At 43.6% G+C, this 24,484-nt stretch overlaps 5 protein-coding genes across 7 annotated transcripts; 2 read left to right on the top strand and 3 right to left on the bottom strand.

The window, feature by feature from the left end:
• Positions 1-23: 23 nt before the first annotated feature.
• LOC108033878 (alpha-aminoadipic semialdehyde synthase, mitochondrial) lies at positions 24-4,780 on the bottom strand. Its single transcript, XM_017108521.3, has 8 exons — positions 4,529-4,780; positions 4,224-4,367; positions 3,330-3,506; positions 2,891-3,269; positions 2,237-2,811; positions 841-1,996; positions 609-785; positions 24-546 (listed from the first exon to the last, which is right to left on the bottom strand). The coding sequence occupies exons 1-8, from the start codon at positions 4,586-4,588 to the stop codon at positions 428-430; spliced, it is 2,787 nt and encodes a 928-aa protein (XP_016964010.1). The 5' UTR covers positions 4,589-4,780; the 3' UTR covers positions 24-427.
• A 270-nt stretch (positions 4,781-5,050) lies between these two features.
• Positions 5,051-9,037, bottom strand: LOC108033879 (homocysteine-responsive endoplasmic reticulum-resident ubiquitin-like domain member 2 protein). The gene is made up of 4 exons (XM_017108522.3): positions 8,472-9,037; positions 7,183-7,643; positions 6,264-6,581; positions 5,051-6,136 (listed from the first exon to the last, which is right to left on the bottom strand). Exons 1-4 carry the CDS (start codon positions 8,697-8,699, stop codon positions 5,737-5,739), a joined length of 1,407 nt encoding a protein of 468 aa, XP_016964011.1. The 5' UTR covers positions 8,700-9,037; the 3' UTR covers positions 5,051-5,736.
• Positions 9,038-9,350: 313 nt separating this feature from the next.
• Positions 9,351-11,587, top strand: LOC108033849 (double-stranded RNA-binding protein Staufen homolog 1). 2 transcript variants are annotated; one of them, XM_017108484.3, is made up of 3 exons: positions 9,351-9,471; positions 10,037-10,185; positions 10,244-11,587. In XM_017108484.3, exons 2-3 carry the CDS (start codon positions 10,041-10,043, stop codon positions 11,041-11,043), a joined length of 945 nt encoding a protein of 314 aa, XP_016963973.1. In that variant the 5' UTR covers positions 9,351-9,471; positions 10,037-10,040; the 3' UTR covers positions 11,044-11,587. The 2 variants fall into 2 exon arrangements, with proteins under 2 accessions (XP_016963973.1, XP_016963972.1); XM_017108483.2 differs by lacking the exon at positions 9,351-9,471 and having other exon boundaries at positions 9,938-10,185.
• On the bottom strand, positions 11,064-21,150 carry LOC108033850 (dual specificity protein phosphatase CDC14A). 2 transcript variants are annotated; one of them, XM_017108485.3, is made up of 7 exons: positions 20,652-21,150; positions 17,056-17,188; positions 16,723-16,988; positions 15,837-16,507; positions 15,043-15,771; positions 14,522-14,842; positions 11,064-13,356 (listed from the first exon to the last, which is right to left on the bottom strand). In XM_017108485.3, the coding sequence occupies exons 2-7, from the start codon at positions 17,111-17,113 to the stop codon at positions 12,276-12,278; spliced, it is 3,126 nt and encodes a 1,041-aa protein (XP_016963974.1). In that variant the 5' UTR covers positions 17,114-17,188; positions 20,652-21,150; the 3' UTR covers positions 11,064-12,275. The 2 variants fall into 2 exon arrangements, with proteins under 2 accessions (XP_016963974.1, XP_016963975.1); XM_017108486.3 differs by having other exon boundaries at positions 12,685-12,829; positions 20,652-21,140.
• Positions 21,151-22,002: 852 nt separating this feature from the next.
• Positions 22,003-24,435, top strand: LOC108033391 (uncharacterized). The gene is made up of 3 exons (XM_017107710.3): positions 22,003-22,437; positions 22,501-22,798; positions 23,050-24,435. The coding sequence occupies exons 1-3, from the start codon at positions 22,004-22,006 to the stop codon at positions 24,304-24,306; spliced, it is 1,989 nt and encodes a 662-aa protein (XP_016963199.1). The 5' UTR covers position 22,003; the 3' UTR covers positions 24,307-24,435.
• The last annotated feature ends 49 nt before the right edge of the window (positions 24,436-24,484 follow it).

Genomic DNA, 24,484 nt, shown 5'->3' with positions numbered 1-24,484 from the left:
CATAGCCTAATACAAAAAGTATATAATGTCAATCTATTTTGTTTATTCAAGCTCTGTAACATTTTCACAATTATGGACAAAAGGCACGATACAGAAAAAAAATATTTAGTAATTTTCCATTAAAAATTTAGTCTTTCTTAGTCTTTTATCAACATTTTGGCCATCATTTACAGTCAGTTCGTAATAAGTTCACATAAAGCAAACATATTTCACAGTTTGGACAACAACTTCAACTTGCTTACGTACTTCAAGTAGCTCTAGTCATAAAACTTATTTCAGCACTAAGATAACGTAAAGACTCTCTTATCGAACAACGAAAAACCCGAGCGATAAATAAGACAAGAAATTTCCACCGACGCGGTGGGCAGTCAAAAAAATATGAATGAAGACTTAGGTTTATGATGTGGTGGGGATCGGATCAGACTACTTAGTTCAACCATCTGGAGGTCTCCGTGGCAGTCAGTCCCTCGGAGCGCAGACGTTGCAGCATCGGGCGATATATGTCGGGGGTGAAGGGCAGCAGGACACCGCGCTCCTGGATCTCACCTAGGATAATATTGTTTTAAATTAGTATTTTGTTTATAAAGAAGCATAGTATGGGAACCCACCATCTAGGATCATTTTGGCCGCAATGGCAGCTGGCTTGCCCACCGTCATCGCCATGGCGGAATGGCCCTGGGGCTGGCCATACACCACAAAGTTGATGCCACGCTCCTCACGGCGGCCATCGGGCCAACGGATGCCCACTTCATGGCGCAGCACCACCAGATCGCGCTCATCCCGTTCTGAAAAAAGAATGTTACTACAAAACCTAGTTTAAAATCGCAGGCAAAAACCAACCGAAGGCCAGTCTCTTGGACAGATAGTGGCTGAGCGTGTCCAGCGGAGTGTTTAGCTTCACCACAGGAGTATCATCCAGCAGACCCAAGCTCTCGATGCCATCCACATCCCCTATGCGCTCGGTGAGCTTCTGCTTAAGGTTCTCGTAAAAGATGCTCGAATCGGACATGCCCATCAGGTGGATGACCAACTGGCGCCACGTCACATCCGGTCCACTGGGGTGCAGCAGAGCATGTGGCTCCGCATCAATCAGACCCAGGAGTTGCATGGGTTTGATGGACTCGGAAAAGCCCTTGTAGCGGATGGTTCCACGGAGCAGAGTGTGTACATCCCTGCCCAAGCCGTAGAGAGAGCCGTACTTGGTGGAGTCCCTGTTGGGGAAACCCTCGAGGGCGAATCCTGGCAGGAAATCCAGACTGCGAGGACACGACATGAGCTCACCGCCTCCAGAAATCTCCACGATTTGTCCCTGGCTCAGATACTTGGCAGCGGACAGGGTGTTGAGCAGTACTCCTCTCGGGGACCAAGAGAACTTGTACCTCAAGGAATTATTGGAATGCTCCGGTGCCGGGAGACCTCCGCAGTAGCTCACGAAGGACTCGACAACGGCTCCTTTGTCCTGCACCTCGTGGATGCACTCTAGGGCCAAAAGGTGATCGATTCCCGGGTCCAAGCCCACCTCATTCATGATGGTCACTCCCTTGGCTTTGGCCTCCTCGTGCAGTTCGGAGATTTCGTCGTTCAGGTAACTCGCGGTGACCATGTGGGTGCCTTCTGCCACGCAGTAGCGAGCCACCATGCCGTGCAGACTGTAGGGCAGCAGGGAAACCACCACATCCGCCTTGCCACACAGCTCCTGAAGATGACCAGTGCTCTCGTTCACATCCAGATAGACGCTGTCCACGCCGGCATACTGTTGGGCCAGGCGATCGGCTTCCTCCTTGACCTGCGAGCAAACCGTGATGCTGACATCCTTCTCGCGGTGCAGCCACTCCACGAGGGGTGCGGACACCATGCCGGCTCCCAGGACCAAGACCTTCTTGTCCGACTCGTACCTTCCCTCCATCTTGTGACGCGAGCGGTGGCTCTGCGAGTCTCGGAGCTCCTGAATATACTGGAAGCCCTCGGTCAGCTGACCGTTGCTCGCGATAATAGCCTGGAAATGAGCAGAGAGGAACGGAATTAGCTAACTGATAACAGATGCAGATAATAAGGCTGAATGCCTGCACATTTTTGTCACTTTAAGTTTAAAAAATGAAATGCAATTAAATAAATTAACTGAATTAATCGTCAAAGAAACTTTGCGATCCTACGAATATGTGAAAAATTCTTATTTGAGTATTAACAGATAAATCCTTTAACAAACTAAAATGTGATATACCGAAAATATTCTTACCGACTGAATGGGATACGAGAAGTCCTCCTCCGCCAGCGGCTTCTTGGCATCACTCTTGATGATATCATGGACATGGGGCGACAATAGTTCGCCAAACAAATCCGTCGACTCCCTGGGCAGTTGGGTAGGCATATTATCAATCGAGCAGACCAACACTCCCGGACCCTTGAAGCTCTTCGTGTCCTTGTTTCTATCCGCATCGTACAAGCAGAAGGGAGTGTCGATTGTGGTGCACTCGTTCATGAACTCAATGGAACCACCGGGATCGGCGGAAATGTCGCAAATGGCCAGCATGCGATGCGGCAGGGCGGGACTACCCTTGCTCGTTGGCAGCCAGGGAGTGTTTGCTGGGCGCAGCAGGTTCTTGGCATCCGGAATGCTAATCAACTTGGGACTGCCCACAGCCCAGTAGATGCCGTTTACAATGACCGATGCATACGGAGCTATCTTTGTGCTGAATGTGGAGATGTAGCGCTCTGGGAACTCATCGTACTCCTTGGCATCAAATCCACCGCCTTCACGACGCTCCAGGTGATCCGAGCGGCTCACCTCGCAGCCATACAGCTTGTTTTGATCTAAAATAAAATAAAGAATAATTAATCTTTGTACATTAAATACTTTCAAAGCTTAGTGAAATAACTAACTAATACTCACTTCCATGTTCAGCTACCTTGCGAAGCATCTCAGGCGGAACGTACTCTATGGGCAGCTCGGAGAACACCTCCTGGGCTCCTTGAGAAACGTTTCCGGAGCCAGTAAATACAAATGTCAGTGGTCCAATTGACTTGGGCATCATGCCGAGTGAGATCTCGTAGCCACAATCCCTAATTGCCTGCCGAGCCATCGATGAATTGCGATAATTGTGGGCGGGTCCAATGTGCATGAAGGGTGTATGGTGTCCCAAGGCCAAGAGACGCAGTCCAATGCCATGCAGGATGTTCACCATGCCAGCCACTCCGGCATATTTGCCAAAAGCCACTTGTCTTGATCCGCGCTCGTCAATGATTCGCTCATAGTCGATGAGGCGAATTTTCTGAGGAAATTGTTCAAAATTATTTATACCACTTTTTTAAGATAAAATATAACCCCAAACCTTCTCCAAAATAGCATCCAGTAGCGGCATATTGGACTCCTGCGCCTTAATGGTGTGCGAGAAGAAGCAGTAAGTCTTTCCAGGGATCAACGCATCAATGGGAACTTGTTTCACTCCAAATATCACGGATGCATCACTGATGTCCTCCTGAATATGAGCTCCAGCCTGCATATAGGCCTGTGTTTTGGGAGAAAGATAAAGAGAACAGTGTTAGAATTCTTTTTATCTTATCATTGGCGAAATTAATCCATGATAATCCTTGTATTTAACATGTAGAAAAATGTTATTAAACATGATTAAAATATGTTATCTTTGTTACAACCTAGATATTATCGTTGTCTTAAAAAGTTTTTGTTTTTCTTTCCTCAATAAGTTTTATGACTAGGTACTACAAATAAACAAATTACTATGCTTTCTATAAAGCGTAATTAAATGTTAGCTTTAATGAATTGATTGTATTTTAATTGCATTTTTATTTTCATTGTTATTACTTTAATTTGTAGCTAATCGTTTTTTCTCACGTGCCCCTATAAAAACACTATTATCTCTAGAAATCAGTTAAATATAGCGTATATATTCCTTGAAATCATTGCTCCTAACGATAAGCTTGTGTTGTTTTCTCCTCCTTGTTTGTTTTTTACCCGATTTCAAGGCCAGCCAATTGCCAAATTTAGAGCTCCAAGTAGAGGGGCTTATCATCCCAGTTTATATTTATGATGCAGCACTTGGGGGGCCTGTGTATTACTATGTACTACATATACACCAACTTTCTGGCTTGACTACCGATATGATTTCCAGTGGCGATTAGCCGCAGACTCAATAAATCCATTGCCAACGTGGAAAATTACTTCTTATGGATGGTGTTCGAAAGCTTAAAGTTCCGGCTATGCTCACCTGCATGGGATACGCACGACGATTGGAGGGCTGCACGATGACCTTAACATTCTGCTTGACCAACTTCTGGACGTGGGTGGGACCAAAGGGAGCTCTTCGCTCCCACACCGACTGATCCTCACGCCGAATAGCAATCACACGACTCTGGAAAACATAAAGATAAATATAACCCATTCTATTACTATTTTAAAATTTAAAAAATTTAAAAACTTGAAAGCATTGTCATCACTTTTACAAGTTTATGAATGAAACCCTTAACATTATCTGTTTATTGAGGATGCAATTGGGGAGGTGAATCAACTCACATGGCGTTGCCTGGTGAACGGATGCGCGATTGTTGCGCGCTGTTGAATCGCCCTCCACATGTTTCGGCAGCTTTGTGGGATAATTTAGAGCAGATCGAATAATGATGCGTTTATTCTTCACTTGGTTGGTGCTGATCCGATCCGTTTACTCCGAGCTCTGGCACTCTTCTAAAGGCATCGGCGGAGGCGATCCGCGAAACTGCCTCTAATCAGCAGTTGGAACCCGTCGTAAATCCAGTGATAAGCCCGTGCTCTCCATGCATCTCATCGCAGCTACAAAGAAGAAACAAATATTGTGCGTTAGCAGAGCACTAAGAGCGAGCTATGGTTGATTGCCACTTACCCGTGCGGAAGCCGGATCTCTGTTCGATTTTTGGGCTAAAAATTTTCCACTCTGATAAGAGAGCTGCCCAAGAATTAAGAGAACCGCCCTGGGGAAATTCCTCAAGCTCTGTTTACACAATGCAATTTCAATAGACTTACCGAGATTAAACAATTATGGGTGAGTAACAACATTTACAATTTGGTCAATAATATTTTTAATAGTCATATATATCAAGGAAATTAACTTAATATTTTGGGGAATATAATTTATCAAATAACTAAAGTTTTGTTTCATAAACAGAAAGCCGAAATTATTCAGTTCAATCGAAAATAAAATATATATTTAAGAACTAATACATTTTTAATTAAATGTTATAAAACAAGTTTATGATATTGAAATCAAAAACAGTCGAATCAATATTTCCATTTAAGAAGAAAAACGGAAATGTTATTTCGCTAGCAAGAATTGCACTTTGTAAACACCACTTTACAATTAAGATTTTTGGTGTTAAAGCATACGTTTTATTTTTAATTGCATCTTGGTTTCATAGGTTCGTCTCTGGCACAGATTTCAGTGCAGGTTGCAATCATTATACTATTCACATCAAACACAGTTTACGTTCTTATTTATCTATAAATCTACGAACTACTGGAGCAGCGGTCACGAAATGTAACTCGGCTGACACCCGTAAAATAAATATACATGATTATTACAGCTAGTAAAACAAATTGTGTTTTTGCTACATGTTCAGGTATGCCAAATTAAAATTAAAACGGAATAACATTTTGATTACGGGAAGTTAGAGAGAGGAAAGCCGTAAAGCTGTAAAGCTGATTAGCGGATGGCCCACTGGGCTTCACTGATTATTCCACGGATCGATCCTCTAGAGCGCCGGCGCCTCGGGCAGCAGCGATGTAAAGAAGGTGATGACAAAGGTGCGTACAACGGAAATCACAGAGTTATTGGCATTTGGTGGTTCGACAGCAACGGCTTCAGCGGAAACGTCAGCCGCATCTGGATTAGCTGCAGATGCTGGAGCAACGGCAGCGGCAGCAGGAGGAGCGGCGGCATCGACTGCATCCTGTCCAGCAGCAGGGCCAGCTGCAGGGACAGCACCCGGCTCATTCGCCGCCTGGGGATCGTTGTTCTCTCGTTCCACCGCTGCGTCCATCATCCGCTGAATTTGCTGCACTGCAGCAAAGGCGGCCGCATCGCCAGCATTGTTGTTACGGTTGAGATTATTATTGTTGCGTTCCCGGCGGCGTAGCACACCAATGTGATATCTATCAAATAAAATAAGACTTTACTATACATCATTGAGTGTTTTTTGAGTTAGAAGCATTGATAAATTTTTAAACCCAAAAAAATCAGCTTAATATCATAAAGAATTTTATAAAATTCTTTACTTACAGATAAATTGCTCCGGCGATCAACAACACCAGTAGGCAGCGCAGTGGCGAGGAGTTAAAGTACAGGACAGTCACGAAAATGGCCAAGCGCGTGAAGCTGAAGAAGCTATCCAGCCAGTCGCGCATTTCTGGTTCCTCCTGGATGTTGGGGAAATTTCTGTTCTGTGGTGCCCCATTTATCTGAGGGGCTGGATGAGCCTGTGCTGCGGGCGCAGCAACTGCTCCGGCCACGGGCTGTGCGGCATTCAGCGGGACTTGGGGCAGCAGGGGTTGGGAAAATGGCGGCAAAACGGAGTCGTTCGATCCAGGCAACGTGGACCTGTGGGAATAAGGAAGTTTTTCTTATAATATGATATACATTTGTTTGAATAATTCAACATTAAGGTTGCTTTGTTTGCATGAGAACATTAAGATGCAAAATATAATTGCGCACAATTAAATGTTCGAAAGCGTCCAAAAATAAACTAATGATTTGACTGTAATCGTGAGCCCCAACAATATTTACATAAATGGGAGGAAGTCTGATAACAAAAATAAATCTTGGGATGTGGCAGAACATGTTGATTAGCAAAAACTCAAAGATTATACATAATTAATAAACAAACTAATTTTTGAAACAAAAGAAAAAAACAAACATGGAAAGCTCATTGTTTTTTTAAAGACCTTTATAATCACATACCCAAAAGGAATTTTAATAATAGCTAAATGTCTTTATACTACTCATTATTTATGGTTATAATTCGAAACTCATCTGTCAAAATATTTTCTTTCTGTACAAACGAATTTATTCGCAAGCAGAATTGCGATTAAAACATGTCATTAACACTGCGAAATTTTTTTCGCATGAGTTTCTATCTGATGTATCCATTCTGAATGGGAATCGAATGTCTTTCCTCTGCTTTTTTAGTTTTCCAACTTACCGCAGAGCCAACTGCTGCATGTACTGGGCGTAGACCTGCTGCACCCAGGCGTTGTAGATGAGCGCCTGTTGCTGGAACATCGCCTGGGGATTGGCGCTGGCATAGGCGGCTGCAGCTGCCGCCTGATTCTGCTGCCAGAAGTGTGCCCAGGGATTGGCCAGACCGATGTCACCTGCCACAGGAAGTGAAGTGGCTGCCTGCTGGGCGGACTGCTGGTGTGTGGGATGACGTTGTCGCAGCTCATTTACATTCCCGCTGACCTCCTGCAGCGGTGGAACCGCAGCCTTCGGCGGCACAGTGATGGTCTTGGCTGGGGGCGTTATGACTTGCTTGCTGGCGCACACCAAGTGAAAGATGTGGTGCTGCTGGTAGACATCCTTGTAGCTGCGAATCACCTCCGATATCTTTTGGGAGTCATCTAAAAGCTTGCCAGAGTAAATCAGCTTTTGATCTTGTATTTCCTGGAGGGATACAAAGATTAAACAGCGTTAAAAATCTTGTTCTTTGTAGAATCAGTAAAAGTAATAATAAGATTCCTGGTTAGAAGAATTATACAAAGAAACCTATTATATTATTCCTGAGTACTAAAGTTATCAATTTACTTGCGAACCCTAAGAGATAACACTGACTTGTTCTCGTCAGCCAAAATATATGATAATATAAATTTCGTGAATTCTACAGTCTGAAGGTACTTGTTTTTGTTTGGAAACAAAACCAATCCTGAGCAAAGTTGAAGTAAATGTATTGAAAAGGTAAGACCTTAATACATTAATTCACTTCACCACTTGGTTCTGTTTGTATAAATACTGCTGAAGACTATTTTTAGATGACACTAGTTATTGAAGAGCATGCATAAAGGAAACTCCTTTGTATATTATGGGTTTGCTGCAGCCAGAGTGCACTATGTATACCTTCCTGTTTTTTAGGAAAGAATAATTAAGGATAAGGAAACACATGTGGAATGTAAACAACAAGTCACACGACCAAAAGAAAGTTTTTCGCCCATTATAAGATATCGTATCCATAAACCCCTATCACATCCCAACCGTGACCATTGTAATCCGTGTTCCAAGCCATCGATTTGCCATAGGCCAAGTGCATGACGCAAGTGCATGACGGGTGCCATAATTTAGAGGCAATCTACTGACGTGTACTTGCGACTAAGACGCAAATAGCTTTGGGTACCTAACTAAGTGTGCTTAGTGAAGATGATAAACAATAACAAACTATGTGATAAGATAGGGGAGTCGGGAGCCCCAAACGAGAAAGTCAAGTACTCTAGAACCCACCGGTTTGCCAGGATAGACCAGGGAGAGCTGCTTCTTCAGCCGCTGGACCGTCCAGCAGAGATCGGAGTCCACATTGAGATCCTCGTACTGCTGGTTGGACGACTTGATGAGCAGTCGCACACTGGTGCCGGAGGGGGAGGCTCCGGTTTCCGGGGCCTTCTCACGGGCAGCGGCATCGCAGCCCGCGGCCGTGGCGGCGGCTGGGGAGGCGGCGGCGGTCTCCTCCATCTCGTTGACCCCGCGAATCGGAGAGCTTTCTATTGCTAATTAATGACCACGAAACCGAGATCTTTGGTGGGTTTTGCGCCGCGCTAGCCAGGCACTCTATTCTCGCAGCCACTGTGTTTCACTGCCACTTCCTACTGCGCTCTCTGGGATTTTCAATGTGTAGTTTGTACCGAATTTGACATTAGATTTTGGTTTATTTGCTGTGCCGTCGCCTGCTTCGCCAGCTGTTCTGTGCTGTTTTGCTGCCAGCGGAGAATTATTGATTATGAAACGCAGTAAACGTTCCGCAGTCGATCAAAAAACTCGTCTCCATTTGATTCTGACCTGTGGTCAGTGATGAGCGCTGGTCACGGGGCTTCCGTCGGTCGCAGGTATTTTTAAGTCGCAGGTTGGTCATTTAGTATAAAAGCAAGGCCTTTAAGGCGAGAGGGATGTCTTATATAATAAAAAAAGTTTACAATCTATCGAAAAACCATGATGAGTCCGTTTAAACACTGGCGTTTGATTGTTTTTACTGTTTATTTCCTCCAAAACAGCCCCCTGGGCAGTGACTCTAATCAGTGACTTTTGCTCATCGCTGGCAGCAACACTTGTTAATGCCATACATTCAGCAACAGGGTTGCCTTGACTTTAGGGGCTGCCAACTCGTGCCAACGTGACGTGTTCGATTGTGCATAACAATTCAGACGTTGAACATTTGAAAAATTCAGGAATTATTATTCATCTGGTTTCGCTCTTGCTAGGAGCTTTTCTTTCACGACGGGCACTATTTGTAAGTATACACTTTTAAAGTTATGTAAAATATCTGAAAATGTTAGGATCATGTAAAAAATAATATTTTATTTTTAAAATACCAGCAGCGCTTACCAAATTATTATGATCTCTCATTGATAGTGTAAGTCGTTTTTGTAAGCTTTATAATACACTTTTTTCTTTTTAAAACTTATGGATGTTCAATAAAACAGTTAAGCGGCACATTCTATTTAAATCTTTTTTAATGTTATAAAGATTCAAAAAAAGTATATCGATACTCAACTCATCGATATACGCCCTACCATTGAATTCCACTAGGTTTTTTGGTTATTTTATACTTTCATGAAGCACTAGTGAAATATTTTTAAGGTAATCAAATAAATCTCCGACATTAATGCTAATTCCAGGTTGAAGTTCATAATTTGGTTTCTTCGAAGCAGCTATTGGAAAAAAAATATTCGTTGCTAGGTTTCAGATTCGTGAGTTTAGTTCCATCTCTATTAGGAAGTGCAGTACTTTATTTATTTTTTCTTATATATATATTTCGTGAAAAAATTTCTATCGAGACGTGTCCTTTTCCCAAGACCCATGGATAACAAATCTGCTGTGTCCGCCCTCCAGGAATTCTGCGCCAAGTCGAAGAGTATTCCACCAACATATGACTTTATAGACGGCGAAGATGGAGGATACGTTTGTAAAGTGGAGCTGATGGAGATCGAGGCCTACGGAAATGGTAATTTCACCAGGTATTCCAGTTCTTCCACTAATAATAAGTGGTTCTGCAATTGCAGGACGCTCCAAGAGGGATGCCAAGCACCTGGCAGCTGCCAACATTCTGCGAAAGATCCGAAAGCTTCCCGGCGTAAGCGGCCTGCTGGACGAGTGCGAGACCAAGTCGGTGGGGGACCTGTGCGAGGAGCTGACCAATCTGAATAGGGACATGCTGAAGGAGCTGCGGGACTACTGCGTCCGCCACGAGATGCCACTGCCCACCATCGAGATAGTGCAGCAGTGTGGCACTCCCAATGCCCCGGAATTCGTGGCCTGCTGCTCCGTGGCCTCCATAGTTCGGTATGGAAAGTCGGATAAAAAGAAGGATGCCCGTCAGCGAGCTGCCATCGAAATGCTGGCCGTAATCTCTAACGAGGCGGATGATATGCGTCCAGATAAAATGCAGGTTGTGAGCAGCAAGCCAGCGGAAGGACTCGATGTGGACGAGACTCTGGAGGATTTGGAGGCGGAGCGCAGAAAGAAATTCAACACCTACAGGGAGCTGACAGATGCCGGGAGCGTGGACAATACGGGCCTGCGCCTCTGCGATCGCCACAACTACTTCAAGAACTTCTTTCCCGCCCTTAAGGAGGCTGCCTTTGAAGCCATCCGTTCAGATGAATTCTCCAGCTCCAAGGATAAGGCTTTAAGCGTGATGAGCGCCCTGAAAATCACACCCTCCATAAGTACCTTGGAGTCCTCATCAATGGAACCCCTGTTGTGTGTCCAGTTGAACTGCGACTTTGACGTCGTCTTTGTATCCTTGGAGAGTAAAATCTTCGAGGAGATTATAGAATACTTTGGAACGATGTTGATATAATACTTGTACTTTCCAATCTATTGTGGTTGTTTATATAACATTTATTTTTAACTAGGTCGGCTTACAAATAAGTAAACTGACTCCTATTTACACTCTAAACAAGTTCAGATAATGCACATATTGTTTGTAACTTAAGATCTATTCGGTTAATACAATCTCCCACCAATGCTGTGGGAATAAAACATGAAAGTGATTTATCCAAGGTCTCCAGTTAGACGTCTATGTTAACTCTGTACAATAAGGCAAAACATATTCAAGCTAGTCGCAAAAGAGATGAGAAGTACAGATAGCCAAAGGTTAAAATGGCACTTCCAATATTTTACATACTTTCGAAACGGGGACTTCCCCGTAATTTAGAGGGTAAAACTGGTGACCGAAGCAGCGCTGACCTAATACCGATGCTAATCAAATTTGATGAATTTATACGATATAGTTGGTTCTAAGAGTAGTCAACAAAAAAAAAAAAGGATTTGCAGTAGCCCTGATAATTTGGTTTGTAAAATGGTACATGTAAAAATAAACAATTTTAAGTTTGTTTACAATATTTGCCACCACTAAGGGATGTTCAATTTTATGGGCTTTGTGAAAAATTACAAAATGTTATATTCAATCTCATGCTGGATATAAATGCTGTAGTATTGCCGCATCAAATATAATTTTTATACCAAGTAGATGATCAGCTTGTTTGTTTCCGAAAAACCCTTTTCATTGCAAAATGCATACAGAGCTTTTATAAAAGGCGTACCAGTTTTTATATAATTACTCCTTCAGTATTACAATATCGTATCTACACAAAAAGAATGATCGAAATTAAACATGATTTTCCTGTAAACAGGGTAATATTTAAAATTCAATAATATAAATTCTTATCAATACTTTAACAATTCCATTGTCTAATAATTGAAGAAAGTTGTTTATTGCTAAAAACTTCTATATAACTAGTAAAGTTGTTTCGTTTGTACACAATTTAGATCAATTTAATACAATAAATTTGAAAACCATTCATAACAATTCGAAAATATTGCCTACAAAAGTGTGAGGGTATAAATGAGATGGTCCTTAAAAATAATTAAAATGTTTTCTAGTCCATCATCAAATTTGATTGCATTTGGAATAGCTAACAAATCATTGCAATTGCCACTACCGCACGAAATTGTGGGTCTGCAGGGGAAACGATCAATTTACTAATCAAAATAAGATCTACATAACCATGGACATGGAAGGACAGCTGCTCAGTAGCTGATCTTCTTGCGCAGCTTGAGATTGGATTGCTGATGGTCCAGAGACTGCTGCTGCTGACGCTCCCGATCCCTTTCGCTGGACACCCGACTCACGCCGCGGGCCAGATGCTGGTGCCATTGGCTGGAGGAGGGCGGTGCCGTGGGCGTGGGGATCCCCGAATTCGAGGCGGATGTCGATGCCGAGGATCCGGATTCCCCGAAGAGGCGGCGGGAGAGCTTAAAGCTGCCGCTGTTGCTGCTGCTGCAGCTGTTGTACTTGCAATTGTTGTTCATGTTGCTGTTGGTGGAGGCGTTGTTGGAGGAGGCACTGATAGAACCGCTGGTGGTCGTCGCTGCAGTTCCTCCGGATGATGCTGCTGTTGCAGCTGCCGCCGCTGCAGCCGCCGTTTTCCTCAGCAGCTTCGTGTTGTACTCGTCGCTCTTGTCCTTGTCCAGACGCGTGGAGCTCAGCGATCGCTTGTTCCGCTTGGCCGAACCGGCCACCAGGCCGTGCTCGATGATCGCCTGCAGCTCGGCACTGCCACGCCCACTAAGCCGGCTTGTGTCTGCAGGATTGGAGGAAGGAGGTGGAGTGGGTGTTGGATTATTGTTGAGGTTGGTTAACTTGGTTTTCGGCAGCGGATTGGAGTTGAGATCGAGCGTGGCGGATGCGGAGCGTGTGGCAATGTTAAAGGAGGCAGAAGAGGCGGACGACCCACCAGAGCCACCACCCAGGACATTACCAATTGTGGGTATGGCCGACACGTCCCGGTAGTACCTAGCCGTGGCCACGGTGCACGGTTGGGTTTGGGCGGCCACCGGAGCCGGTTCGCCGGCATTGGGACGTTGGTAACGTATCCGCGACCTTCCCCGGAGCGTCATGTGGTGATGGGAGGTGCGTGCCGCACTGCCCCTGGTGGGCGGAATGGTGGCCGAGCTGCCGGCACCACCACTGCCTCCACCAGATACCACCGGGATCTTGCTCTCGTTAATGGTGGCATATGGCCGGAGGAGCTGCTTCTCCGCCGGCAGCATTGGATGCTCCTGCTGCACCTGCTGCTGTTCCGCCTTTCGCAAGTGCTTCAGTTCCATTCTGAGGAGGCAAGGAGCGAAAAGCCAAGGGAGACAGGGGAAAGGACGAGAGAAGAGAAAGAGAGATGGTGTACGGGGTTACGGGTTCAGTGTAAGTCCCAAAACAGTCTTACTAAGTGAAGAATTGCGGGAGAGCTTCGAGGACCGAAGATTTCACTACCCTTGCAGAGCCATAGAATAAATTTTATACTAAACGGATAACCCTTAGTTACTCTAAAATACTTTAATAATATTCTATCAATTAATTGTAAAAACTCTGCAAGGATATGCAAAATATAGAAAAACCTACTCCGTAATCCTAAGAAACACAAGTACAAACACAACAAATAAAAGCAACCAAAACGAGGCCAAACAAAGTTCGCAAGCTTTCAGCATAATTTTGATAATTTGTTGTTTATTGATATTATTTTTTTGCGCAACAATAAATATTTTTTTTTTAATTTTGGCATGCCCATAAACAGAAATGCAAAAATTCTAAATAAGTACAAGAAATACTTTTTAAACTAAGATTAGCTTCTATAGTAAGATATTTTATTGTTAGTGGGGAGTGGTGTAAAAACCGACATTCGTGTTAACTTGGTGCACATAAGATTAAAGGGACACTAAAATACTTAAAAAGATTGAGTTAAGTCGAACTTTTAAGACTCAAAAATCAATATAAAAACTTTGTTAAATTAAAATACAATTGATAAAATCGTTCTTCTGAATATTTCCCAGAGTAATATTATATAAATTATTTATCATTTTTTTGCAGCATATTAAAATTTAGAGAACGAAATGTTTTCGAATAGTTTTAAAATTTAAAATTGCACTTATATTTTTAACCGTCCCTTCTAGGCACTGTTGTAGAACTCAAGACCAAACAAAATATATATTTTTAAATTTAGACGTGGTATCATCATAAAATATAAAGGAGTGAAAAAGTTCGACGGCATATGTACTTTAAATATATAAATATTTACAACTGATAAGGGGATGGTGAAAAGAAAAGGGAAAGTGGTTTGAAGGGCATCAAAGAAATAAATTAAGTAAAACACATTGCTTAAGAGCAGAGCCGCACACGGAACGAAATCAAATCCAAAACAACACATACAGATAATTATTTCGGGAAGTTATTTTCGAGTTCAAAGTTATTCTGGGATTCTGGGGCAATATCCAGTACTTACCTTTTGCTATATATCGCCAGGCTGCGGGTGCGACTGCTCCCCGAACTGGCCAAAATATTGTTAGTGGTATTGTTGTTGTTGTTATAGTTATTCAGGGAGTTGCTTAGAGTACTGTTGTTGTTGTTGTTACTGCTGCTGCCATTATTGTTGTTCAGATTATTAGCCAAAAGAGCGGCTGCCGCTGTACTGGTAGGCAGACATGATGAAGTGGGTTGTCCCGCCTTCAAGGAGGTCATCGCTGGATTGCCAACCACTCCGCTGTTATTATTCCGGAAGGGCTGGGACCGAGCTCTCGTGTGCCTCTGATTCAATTCCTGTTCGCTGTGGGTATACATATATAAAAATGATCAGTTAGTATTTACAAGAAAAAAGGGAAATCATATTTTAAAATATATATTATATCTTCGCTCTTAAGAAATAATCCAATATTCGTAATCTGTACTTTATAACTTTAATTTTTTAAAAATGCTAAGACTCTCCAACTATAAAATTCTTACCGAATGCGAGTAAATCACACCCACCTGTTGCTGTTCACGTTGACGGATCGCGAGTGATGCCTCCTAAGTGCCTTGATCTGGTTCAGCTTGTCGCCCTGCGTCTGCGCCTGCTTCTTCTCCAGCGCTGTCTGCGTCATCCTGACGGTGGAAGCGATGGTGTGACGGGCTGCCTCGAAGACATTTGCACTTGGCTTGCGCAACTTCTTCTCCGTGCAGCTGGCCACCTCAGGAGCAGGATAAACTCCAGTAGCGCTACTCAATCCACTTCGATTCGCATTGGGATTGACCAGACGCCTCAGGGACGTGGCTATAATTGTCGGCTTATTGGCACCCGACGGGGATTTCCTACGCCGTGTGGATATTGTATAACTTGAGGACAGCGTCTGTTCCGCTGGTGCACTTATTGTGTCCGTATCGTTGTCATCGCTACCATTGCAATTGGGATCCTCAGCGGATTGATACAGAGCTCGCTCGTCTCGCTCTAATTGCCGCTGCTCCGAGAGCTCCTCATCCGTTTGATCCGCGCACGCAGCGTCCAGGTTGTCCTGGTCGTTCAAGTGCATCGTATCGACACGTTGGGAAATGCCTTTCACGCGGGTTAAAAGCAGATCCACATGATCCTCGGAATCGGAGGCAGCTGAGGCCAGTTTGGTCTTCAGCTCCAGGCTGTTGATTCCGTACGTGTGCTTGAGGATCGGGAGCGTAGTGCGCCGGCGCATTCGTTCGCCCTCCGACCACAGCCAGCTTTGTTTGCTAAGAAATGGGCCATAAGAAATGGAGTTAGATAAGGAAAGTAGTCTCAAAAAACAAATACGTACTCTTCCATCCACTGCTGCTGATGTCCAATGACAGATCCTGGCCGACAGAGCCTCAACCAGGCAATGGCCTCCAGGGCAGTGAACCCGTAGTGCTTCATGATATAGGCTCCGATCAGGCTGCCCGTGCGTCCTAGACCCGCCTTGCAATGAACCGCAATCGCCCCTTTCGTTGTCTCGCAGATGGAGAGGAACTTCTTCATGATGGCATCGCTCGGCGTACTGCCATCGATGAAGAACAGATCCTTGTGATCGAAGCCAGCGTTCTCAAAAGAAGATGCGTGATAGACCTTGGCATTCAGCCGAATGACGGTCGTGACATTATTATCCCGAAAATAGCTGAAGTAGCGCTCGGGTGCATGGCACGGATATCCATTCGGCAGCGTCTTGCTCTTCTGATGAGGTCCACAAAACGCTATGAACTTCTGCGGCACAATCCAGTTGAAGTCGCCGTTCTCCACTCGCTCGAAGTACTCGTACTCCTCGGCATCGAAGTCGTTGAAATTGAAGAATCCCGCCTGCAATCCTTTGTGCACAGCATTCAGACAATCCAGCAGTGATATCTTGAAACTGCTGGGTCCGTAGCTGGCGTCACAAAAGCGCGTGTAGGCGGGAATCTCGCCAGCAACCAGCGGCCTGTACGCCTCCTGGGGCGTCTTATTTAGGTAGATTATCTATAAATGTAAAAATTTATTAGTTATACAGTCATTTCGGCAAGCTTGTGGAAACTTGAAAGAGTTAAGCATTAAATATATTTCTATTATTTAATGAATTGTGATAAGATTCTGCTAGTAAAAATGATGTAGGTACAAAAAATATATGTAACTGATTAACCATTTCAAGAGTCCACCATAAAATCAATGTAATTTGCATATCCAGGAGCACTTACTGCATACGAACCAATCAGGTAGGCCGCATTGAGTCGCTTGGCCGGATTCATGGAGGTGTAGTGAACTATCTTTTTGTTGGCATGGCACTTGGCGGTCAACTTGGTGTTCAGCTTCATGCAATACCTGTACAGCATGCATATGTTCAGGGGACCAAAGTCGTTGTAGAAATTCTCGTAGACGAACTCCTCGTCGATGCTGAAGTAGTGGGTGTTAATCGTGTTCTTTGGCTTGATGTTCTTCTTGAAGGCCACAAAGTACAAGCGGTCTGCAAACAAGAAAGAATAATCCGCATCACTCAATGTCCGACTGCTAAAAGTTCGTTGAGCTCCCACCTTCTTGCATCTCCGATGCACAGACCAGCAGATCCGAGTTGTCATCGTCCAACATCATGACAGACTCTCGGGCCACGGAAACACGGGAGCACGGGAGCACGGGAGCACGGAGACAACGACGACTGTTTGGCGACTGCAAAAACATTAAAAACGATAAATTTATTATGGCTTTCATATCGCTGGGCAGCGGTAAGACTCTCGTCGAGCGTCTTAAACCACTTGTCTAGCCCACACATATTGGGTTAAAGCTTCCGCATGCTACATCCTATTAACAAATTTCATTTGTACTGTTAGTTATTAGCATACCCATTACTCTTTAAATTAAAGGGTATTTAAAAACTTGATATGATTGACATACAAAGGGGTTTTCTTTAGACCACAGATAAAGGGAATGATGAGCTAAAATTCAATTTAATTTTTATAACATCTTAACCGAAAATAAAAGTATTATTATCAAAAACCACTGTCTTTATTAGACTGGCAATAAATACTACATTTGCATAAGGGTACATTACTCCATAATATCTGTCTTAAGAATATTTTGAATAGGCCTCAAATACAGGGCATCTCAAAGCCCAAGTTCTATGCCACACTGAATCATTTCAATGATTATTTCTCTCCATTTGTTGGCAACAAAGGCGCCCACACCGACTTGCACACAAAACCTGACTTTGCCTTAATTGGATGGCAGTAAATGATGTTTTCCGCAAAGGGTGTTCTACATACATATATTCCTTCCGTACCAAGAAATACATGTATCTATTGAGTGGAAACATGTGTTCTTTTTGACACTTTTACCAACTTTATGAGTGTCTGCCTGCTGCTCCTTCCCATTTCCCCGCCTTATTTGCTCCACTTTTTCTGGCGTAGCCAAATGTAGGTGATGGCTTCCATATCAATATGCATATGGCCATCAGTCAGGCACTCATTCTATCAAGTCGTCAGAGGGGCTGCTATCCGCAGTCCAATAAACAATGGAGAAGTGTGAGCCTAGGGGGAAGCTCGAATGGGGAACACTCTTACGAAATGTAAGAAAGTCACGTCCCTATGGAAATTTATGGATAACAAAAGGGTGTACATGACATAATTTCCACCGAGTTTAGTGCACTGAAAGCCGGTTTTAGGATATCACAGATAAATTGAAGTTTATCCAGTTTTTGAAATAATATTGAAAGATTTTTCCGCCTAAGCATAAGCTATCTTTAAGCCATATTCCTCATTCTACAAGTCTTATCATAAATACCTGCTGATAAATAGCTCACTCCTTGCATAAAGTACACTTTTTAGAGGCACATCACACAAAAAGTATTTTATTGGTGTGGAACCCTCAGAGAGTTTACGACGTTGAGCCATCATCAAAAGTGTCTACGCCCGTTTGAAGGTATGCTAAGGAACACATGTAAATATTCGATTTTATGCAAATTCGTAACCTTTCCCGTGTACAACTAGCCACGGCTGGCGTGCCTTTGCAGAATTTCGGACCTGAGCTGGGACTGTAGTTAATCCCTTTTGGCGCCCGTAGCCCCCGGCAGGGCTTCATGCATTTCCTCTTCCTGACTTTAAAGTTTAAAAGTCAAGAGGGCGAGTGCTTTTTATGGCACATTTGCATGTCGGCTAAGGAGCTTCGCCCAGGCAAATATCCAAACTTAGATCCCTATCGGGGCGCCGGAGGTGTACGCCTAGCATGGTGTAAGGTGCAGGGGTGTATCGCGTGGCATTGGGCGGGCCTCGTCAAACGGAAACGAAAATAGCTGAAGATATCAGGATATAGGGCAAGTCAGGCCATTACAGGAGGTGAAGGAAAACGGATTAGTATTCTTGGTTCTCTGGGCGTCTTTTGTTTGTGTATCCCGAGGACTGCAAGAACTGGGCTAGGCAACTTGGATACGGTGCTAGAACGTACGCATATCCAGGTACTTGATCAGGACAGGCTTATGTCACTGAAATGTAACTTAAGCTTTGTATAGGAGTGTATAATATATATTTTGATTTTTTGTTACAATGATATACCAACTCGGTTATATTGAGTTTTGAATTGGAATGCTACATATATCAATGTTTGTGAAGATCAATGAATTTCTCTTATTAAAAGTGAAATATTTACTAGATTGGTTGGTTTTACTCATCACCACTATCGTGGATACGGTGCTTAGAACGTACGCATATCCAGATACTTGATCAGGACAGTCTTATGCCTCGGGAAAGTCAATTACGCTTCGTATAGGATTGAATAAAAAATATCTGAATTTTCCATTTCAACGATCTACCAACTACTGTTGGTATTATGATATTAAGTTTTCGGTTGAAATGCTACATTGACAGATCAATTTTTGGGTTTATGGGATCCTTGTAAGGATCAATGAATTTATTTTTTTAAATGTGAAATATTTAGTTACTTCCTTTAAAAATGTTTCAACTTTTTCAAACGGTATTTCTGGTCGGTTTCACCCGAGAAACTTAACTCTTATCAGCACTATCGTGGCGCCCTCTAGTGCGGATCGGTAGAACTCATTGTTAATTGGATTCTCTCCCACTCTGCATATCTTCTTCTCGCTCCCACACACACCACTCCCTTCTACTTGGAATCGAAGATCACTGCTAAATATAGCGGGAATAAGCAATTAACTGTCTCCATCTCTCTCCCCCATTTAAGATTCGGGGAGTTGACAGATAGCACTACTACAACTCCCACGTGACGACAACAAAACCATATCAGAGAATTGAATACACCAGTGGACGCATAACTATATACATTCGGGCTTATCTGCTTCCAAACCGTTCATACACACATATGTACACATGTTTGTACATATATTAAAAAGTAAACATAAAATGCGATAGAAAGCAACCTTAGCCTCTGCCATTTGGAAATTGAGACCTAGAGATCTGGGCTAGGCTACCGCTGGTCATTAAAAACAATGGGGAAACAAACGAGTTTTTCCAATGACGTCACCAAGAATGACAACAAAGGCGGTTTAAAAATAAAAAGCAGCGTCAATAGTATGTTTCTTTTTAGCCAAGCTGGTTAGTTAGTTGGAATTGGAATTGGAAGCGCGGTGTAGGGCGATTTTGCCGCGCTCGCATACCACAACAAAAACAAAGCACACAAACACACTGGCATTACAACGGCAACAGCATTCACCTGCATACCCGCCCCCGCCCCCCGAGCCGCCTACCCACCCACTTTTCAAGCGCATGCGCGGGCTCTCTTGAAATCTACTCTCTTTCTCTCTCGCTCCGACCACCATACACTTGTGCTTTGGCGGCTTTTCTATGTGCGTCTCGCTCTGGCGCGCGCTCACTCTCTCTCGGTATTTCTGTGAATGTGTTGAGTATAAATAAAAGCAACCAACGCATTTTGCCACTAAAAAACCCATAGAAATCGAAAAATATCACTGGGAAGTACTGTGTACTGCGTAATCAAGTTTTTGGGTACAATTTCTGGACTATTTCGGTGGCGGTACAAGCAGAGGGAAAGGGGGAAAGGGAAGATAGGGAGCGGGAGAGCCGTTACAATTACACAGTTTTTGTTGGTACGTGGCGAAGGAAAGTCTTCAATGGGGGGGAGTGGGGGCCGCAAAAGGAGGAGGACTCACCTAAATTGTGGTTTCACACTGCGTTGCTATTGTTGTTGTTGTTGGATGTTCACTACTGCTGGGGGGAGGGGAGGACGACGAGGTGGGGGAGGCAGCAACAGAAGCAGCAGCACCAGCTAATAACACTCTCTGCATAACACACTGTGAATTTCGACAACTTCACCTCCTTTTGGGGGCACCTTCTGTGTTTTGTACTGTTTTTGAAATTTTGTCAACGAATATTCCACATCGAATTTGCCCTTCCGTCTCTGTCTACTTAAGTTAACAACATTATCAACGCGAGCTTTTGCCCTTTGCCTCGATTCAAATATCTATCGTAACGAAAAACGGAAAAAACGCATCAGCGACCGAGGTAAGAGCTTTTGTCAAAAAAATAACATAATTGCACTAATTTAACACTCCGAGCCAGCGTCGCTTGTGTGTTCCCCGGCGGTTTATGTATTTCTTGGATACTTCGAGTGGGGACGGGGAGCCCAGCGACCGAGCGATTCGAAAAGAAGTGGAGAATGTGGATGTGAGAAACATATCGAGATACCAATGTACCGATGTTTTTGAATAAAAATTAATCTTATCGAGATATTTTTTATCGATATTTTGCGCCGCCTTAACGTTGTCAGTACGTAATGTCAGCAAACGCAAGCGTCACGTAAGTGGCAGTAAAGGGAAGTATGAAAATCAAAATATCGATATATTTGAATAAAAATAAATAATAATATCGTGACATTTAAATCACTAAATTTGAACTTTGGCGGTGTAGTGTTACAATATTCGTAAATGTAAAAAAGGCTTTTCAGTAATTAGTTCCAGTTTTAATAGATAATAATAATAGTAATTTAAGGCTGTAGGTGACATATGTAAGTGTTTAATAGTCATAAATCTTCTTCAACTTCGTAAAAAAATAAAATAAACTGTAATAAATGAAAGCATATTTATTTTTTTTTTCATAAATATTTTTGGGTCGCATCCATTTATTTTTAGTGTTCATTTTATTTATTTCTTTAATCGAAATTGATATAAAATGGATGTTTACACGCCTATTTGGAAACATTAAATAGGAAAATGTACTTTTCTCAAGCGCACTATTAATATAACTCCGAAAACTTGAGCTGAATTTCCTTATCATTCAAACCATATGTTAATTGCTTTCAATGTTTTTTTTGATATCGTTTTCTTTTACAAAATCGAATCGAACTTCCTGTATCTTACCACCCCGAAACTGCCAATCAATTGCCTTTCCTTTTAAGGCTCTTTGGAAAATTTTTTATAGTTGTGATAACGAGTGCGCGTACATGGCTTTTTCGGCCGCTGCGATTTCGGTTCAGTTGGATCGTTAATGCTGCTGAGAGCACACCATGGAGTCGCGGTTTTGTAACAAGCAATCAGTCTACAAGTTCCTCGGTCTGTGCTACTTTTTGCTAACAATAATTTTTGTACACCGATCAAATGTGTCGTGGGGAACGCAGTTCAAGCGAATTCCGAGCAGTAATTTATCACAAATGCCGGTCGTTGCGAAACAACAGCTGTACTTTCTGAAAACCTCCAAGTGCCAGATCCCCTATGTGGATCCTTTTAGCGACGAAGTGATGAAAATATACAAGCCGCAAACACTAGTAACCTGCTCAAATGAGACCGACCTCATAACGACTTCATACAACAAGTACACCCATCGACATGTCTTGCACATCGACGAAAAAGTCGCTCTTCGTTTGCTGAACTTCACGGACGCGGATTACAATTGCTTTTACAGGGAAATTCAATATGGTAAAAAAGCAGATACCTATGATAAGTAAGGCAAGGTGATTCCCCTAACAGCAAGCCGGCTGACACACACACTTATCTTATCCCGCAGTCTCAAGGAGAAGAAGTACTTTACCAATGGATACGAGGTGCCCCAGCACGTGGACGGGATGATTGTGGAGTGCCAGTCTGCTGAGAACCCAAAGGTGGTGCTCCAAAAAGATGCATTTGTTTTCGTTCAGTATCAGCCGCTGACCAAGGACCTCAGGAAGCCGAAGGGCACTAGGAAGCCGAGTGTCATAATGTACGGCATCGACTCGCTTTCGCGAATTAACCTACGCCGCACCATGCCCAAGGTCTTTAAGTTCCTGCAAGGTCCCGGGTGGTACGAGATGCAGGGATACAATAAGGTGCGAAATGAGTGATATTATCATTCTTATATCAAATTTCTTGATTAAAATTTACATTTTGTTCCGAGGCAACACATTATCAAGTAAAGGCAGGTAGACAGGTAACTAAAGCAATAAGCAGACCACTTTATATATCTTAAAGTTACTAGATCTTAAAAACATAGAGATTTGGTGCAAGTACTGAAAAAAGCAAAATATCTACTTCCTTATATATTTTTTTTGAAAATTTTAGAGTGATTTCCATATTTCAGGTGGCCGACAACTCCTTTCCCAATATACTTGCCATACTAAGTGGCTACTCCGCCGATACAGCCAAGGAACAGGTGTGCGACACTGACGAAAAGGGCTGCCTGGATGAAATGCCGATGATATGGAAGTACTTCAAGAACGCCAGCTACCTGACGGGTTATGCGGAGGACGAGAGTGGATCGAATCATTTCAACTACCTAAAGCCCGGCTTCTCCAAAAAGCCCATGGACTACTACTTCCGCCCGATGCTACGGGCTCTGGAATCGGAGCTGGACGTGTACCGACTGCCGGAGCACGACTACATGCGCTATTGTCTGGGCCGCAGGATGGCGAATCGTTATATATACGACTACGGCAGACAGTTCACGCACCGCTTTGTCCACGAACGACCCATTTGGGGAATGTTCTGGTCGAATCATTTCAGTCACGATGACCCCTTCATGCCCTCGGCCATGCAGGAAAAGGTTCTCGGGGATCTGCTCGAGTTTCAAGAGGAAGGGGACTTTGAGGAAATGATCATGGTATTCTTCGCCGATCACGGCACCAGATTTGGCAAGTTAACGGAGCTGAAGGATGGCTTCCTGGAGGAGCGGCTGCCCATGATGTTTATTTACCTGCCCCCCTGGTTTCGGGAGACATATCCCTCGTACGTGAAGGCACTAGAACTGAATCAGCACAGGCTGTGCTCCAACTTTGATCTGCACAACACCCTGAAGCACATCGTCGAGATTGGAGGTACCCCAGACGGGCCAAAACTACCCGGGTCCTTTGACTGTCCCACCTGCCAGTCGCTGTTTTATCCCCTTCCCGAGGATCGCACATGTTTGCAGGCGGGCATCGCGGAGCACTGGTGCACCTGCCAACCCTACAGGCCCATCACAGGACGGGCATGGACCAAGCCCATTGCCCATGCGGTGATCGATCGGATGAACGAGTATTTCGTTCGCAAGAATCTCAGCCAGCTATGCAGCAATCTGACGCTAAACTACATCCACAAAACTGAGATTCAAATTGGTCGGGGTATGAACTGGGCCGAAGAACTCAGGGAGCAGGAGACCGCAGTATACCGCATTAAGTTCAAGGTGAATCAAAATAGTGCTGATTTCCAGGCCACCGTGGTCTACAACAACTCCACCCAGAAAGCTGAAGTGGATGTGGAGATGATCAGCAGAACCAACTCATACAAGGACGACTCAGCCTGCATCGATGACAAGCTCAGCAAACTGTATTGCATTTGCCTCAAGGACCTCAAGTCATAGCTAATAGTGCTTACTTCAGCTTGTTATAGTAATCTTTTATCTTTAAGTAATGATTAACTAGTTAAAGAAATATAAGTTGTCATACAAACGCGTGCCACGAAATGGGCCTACTTCGGTGATAAACAATAATTAAGTTCTTTTACTTTGTTGGCACGAGGCCTGATAAAAATAACATGTT

This window comes from Drosophila biarmipes, chromosome 2L, assembly GCF_025231255.1.
Source record: "Drosophila biarmipes strain raj3 chromosome 2L, RU_DBia_V1.1, whole genome shotgun sequence".
Taxonomy (NCBI): domain Eukaryota; kingdom Metazoa; phylum Arthropoda; class Insecta; order Diptera; family Drosophilidae; genus Drosophila; species Drosophila biarmipes.
This window is presented reverse-complemented; position numbering and strand designations above follow the sequence as displayed.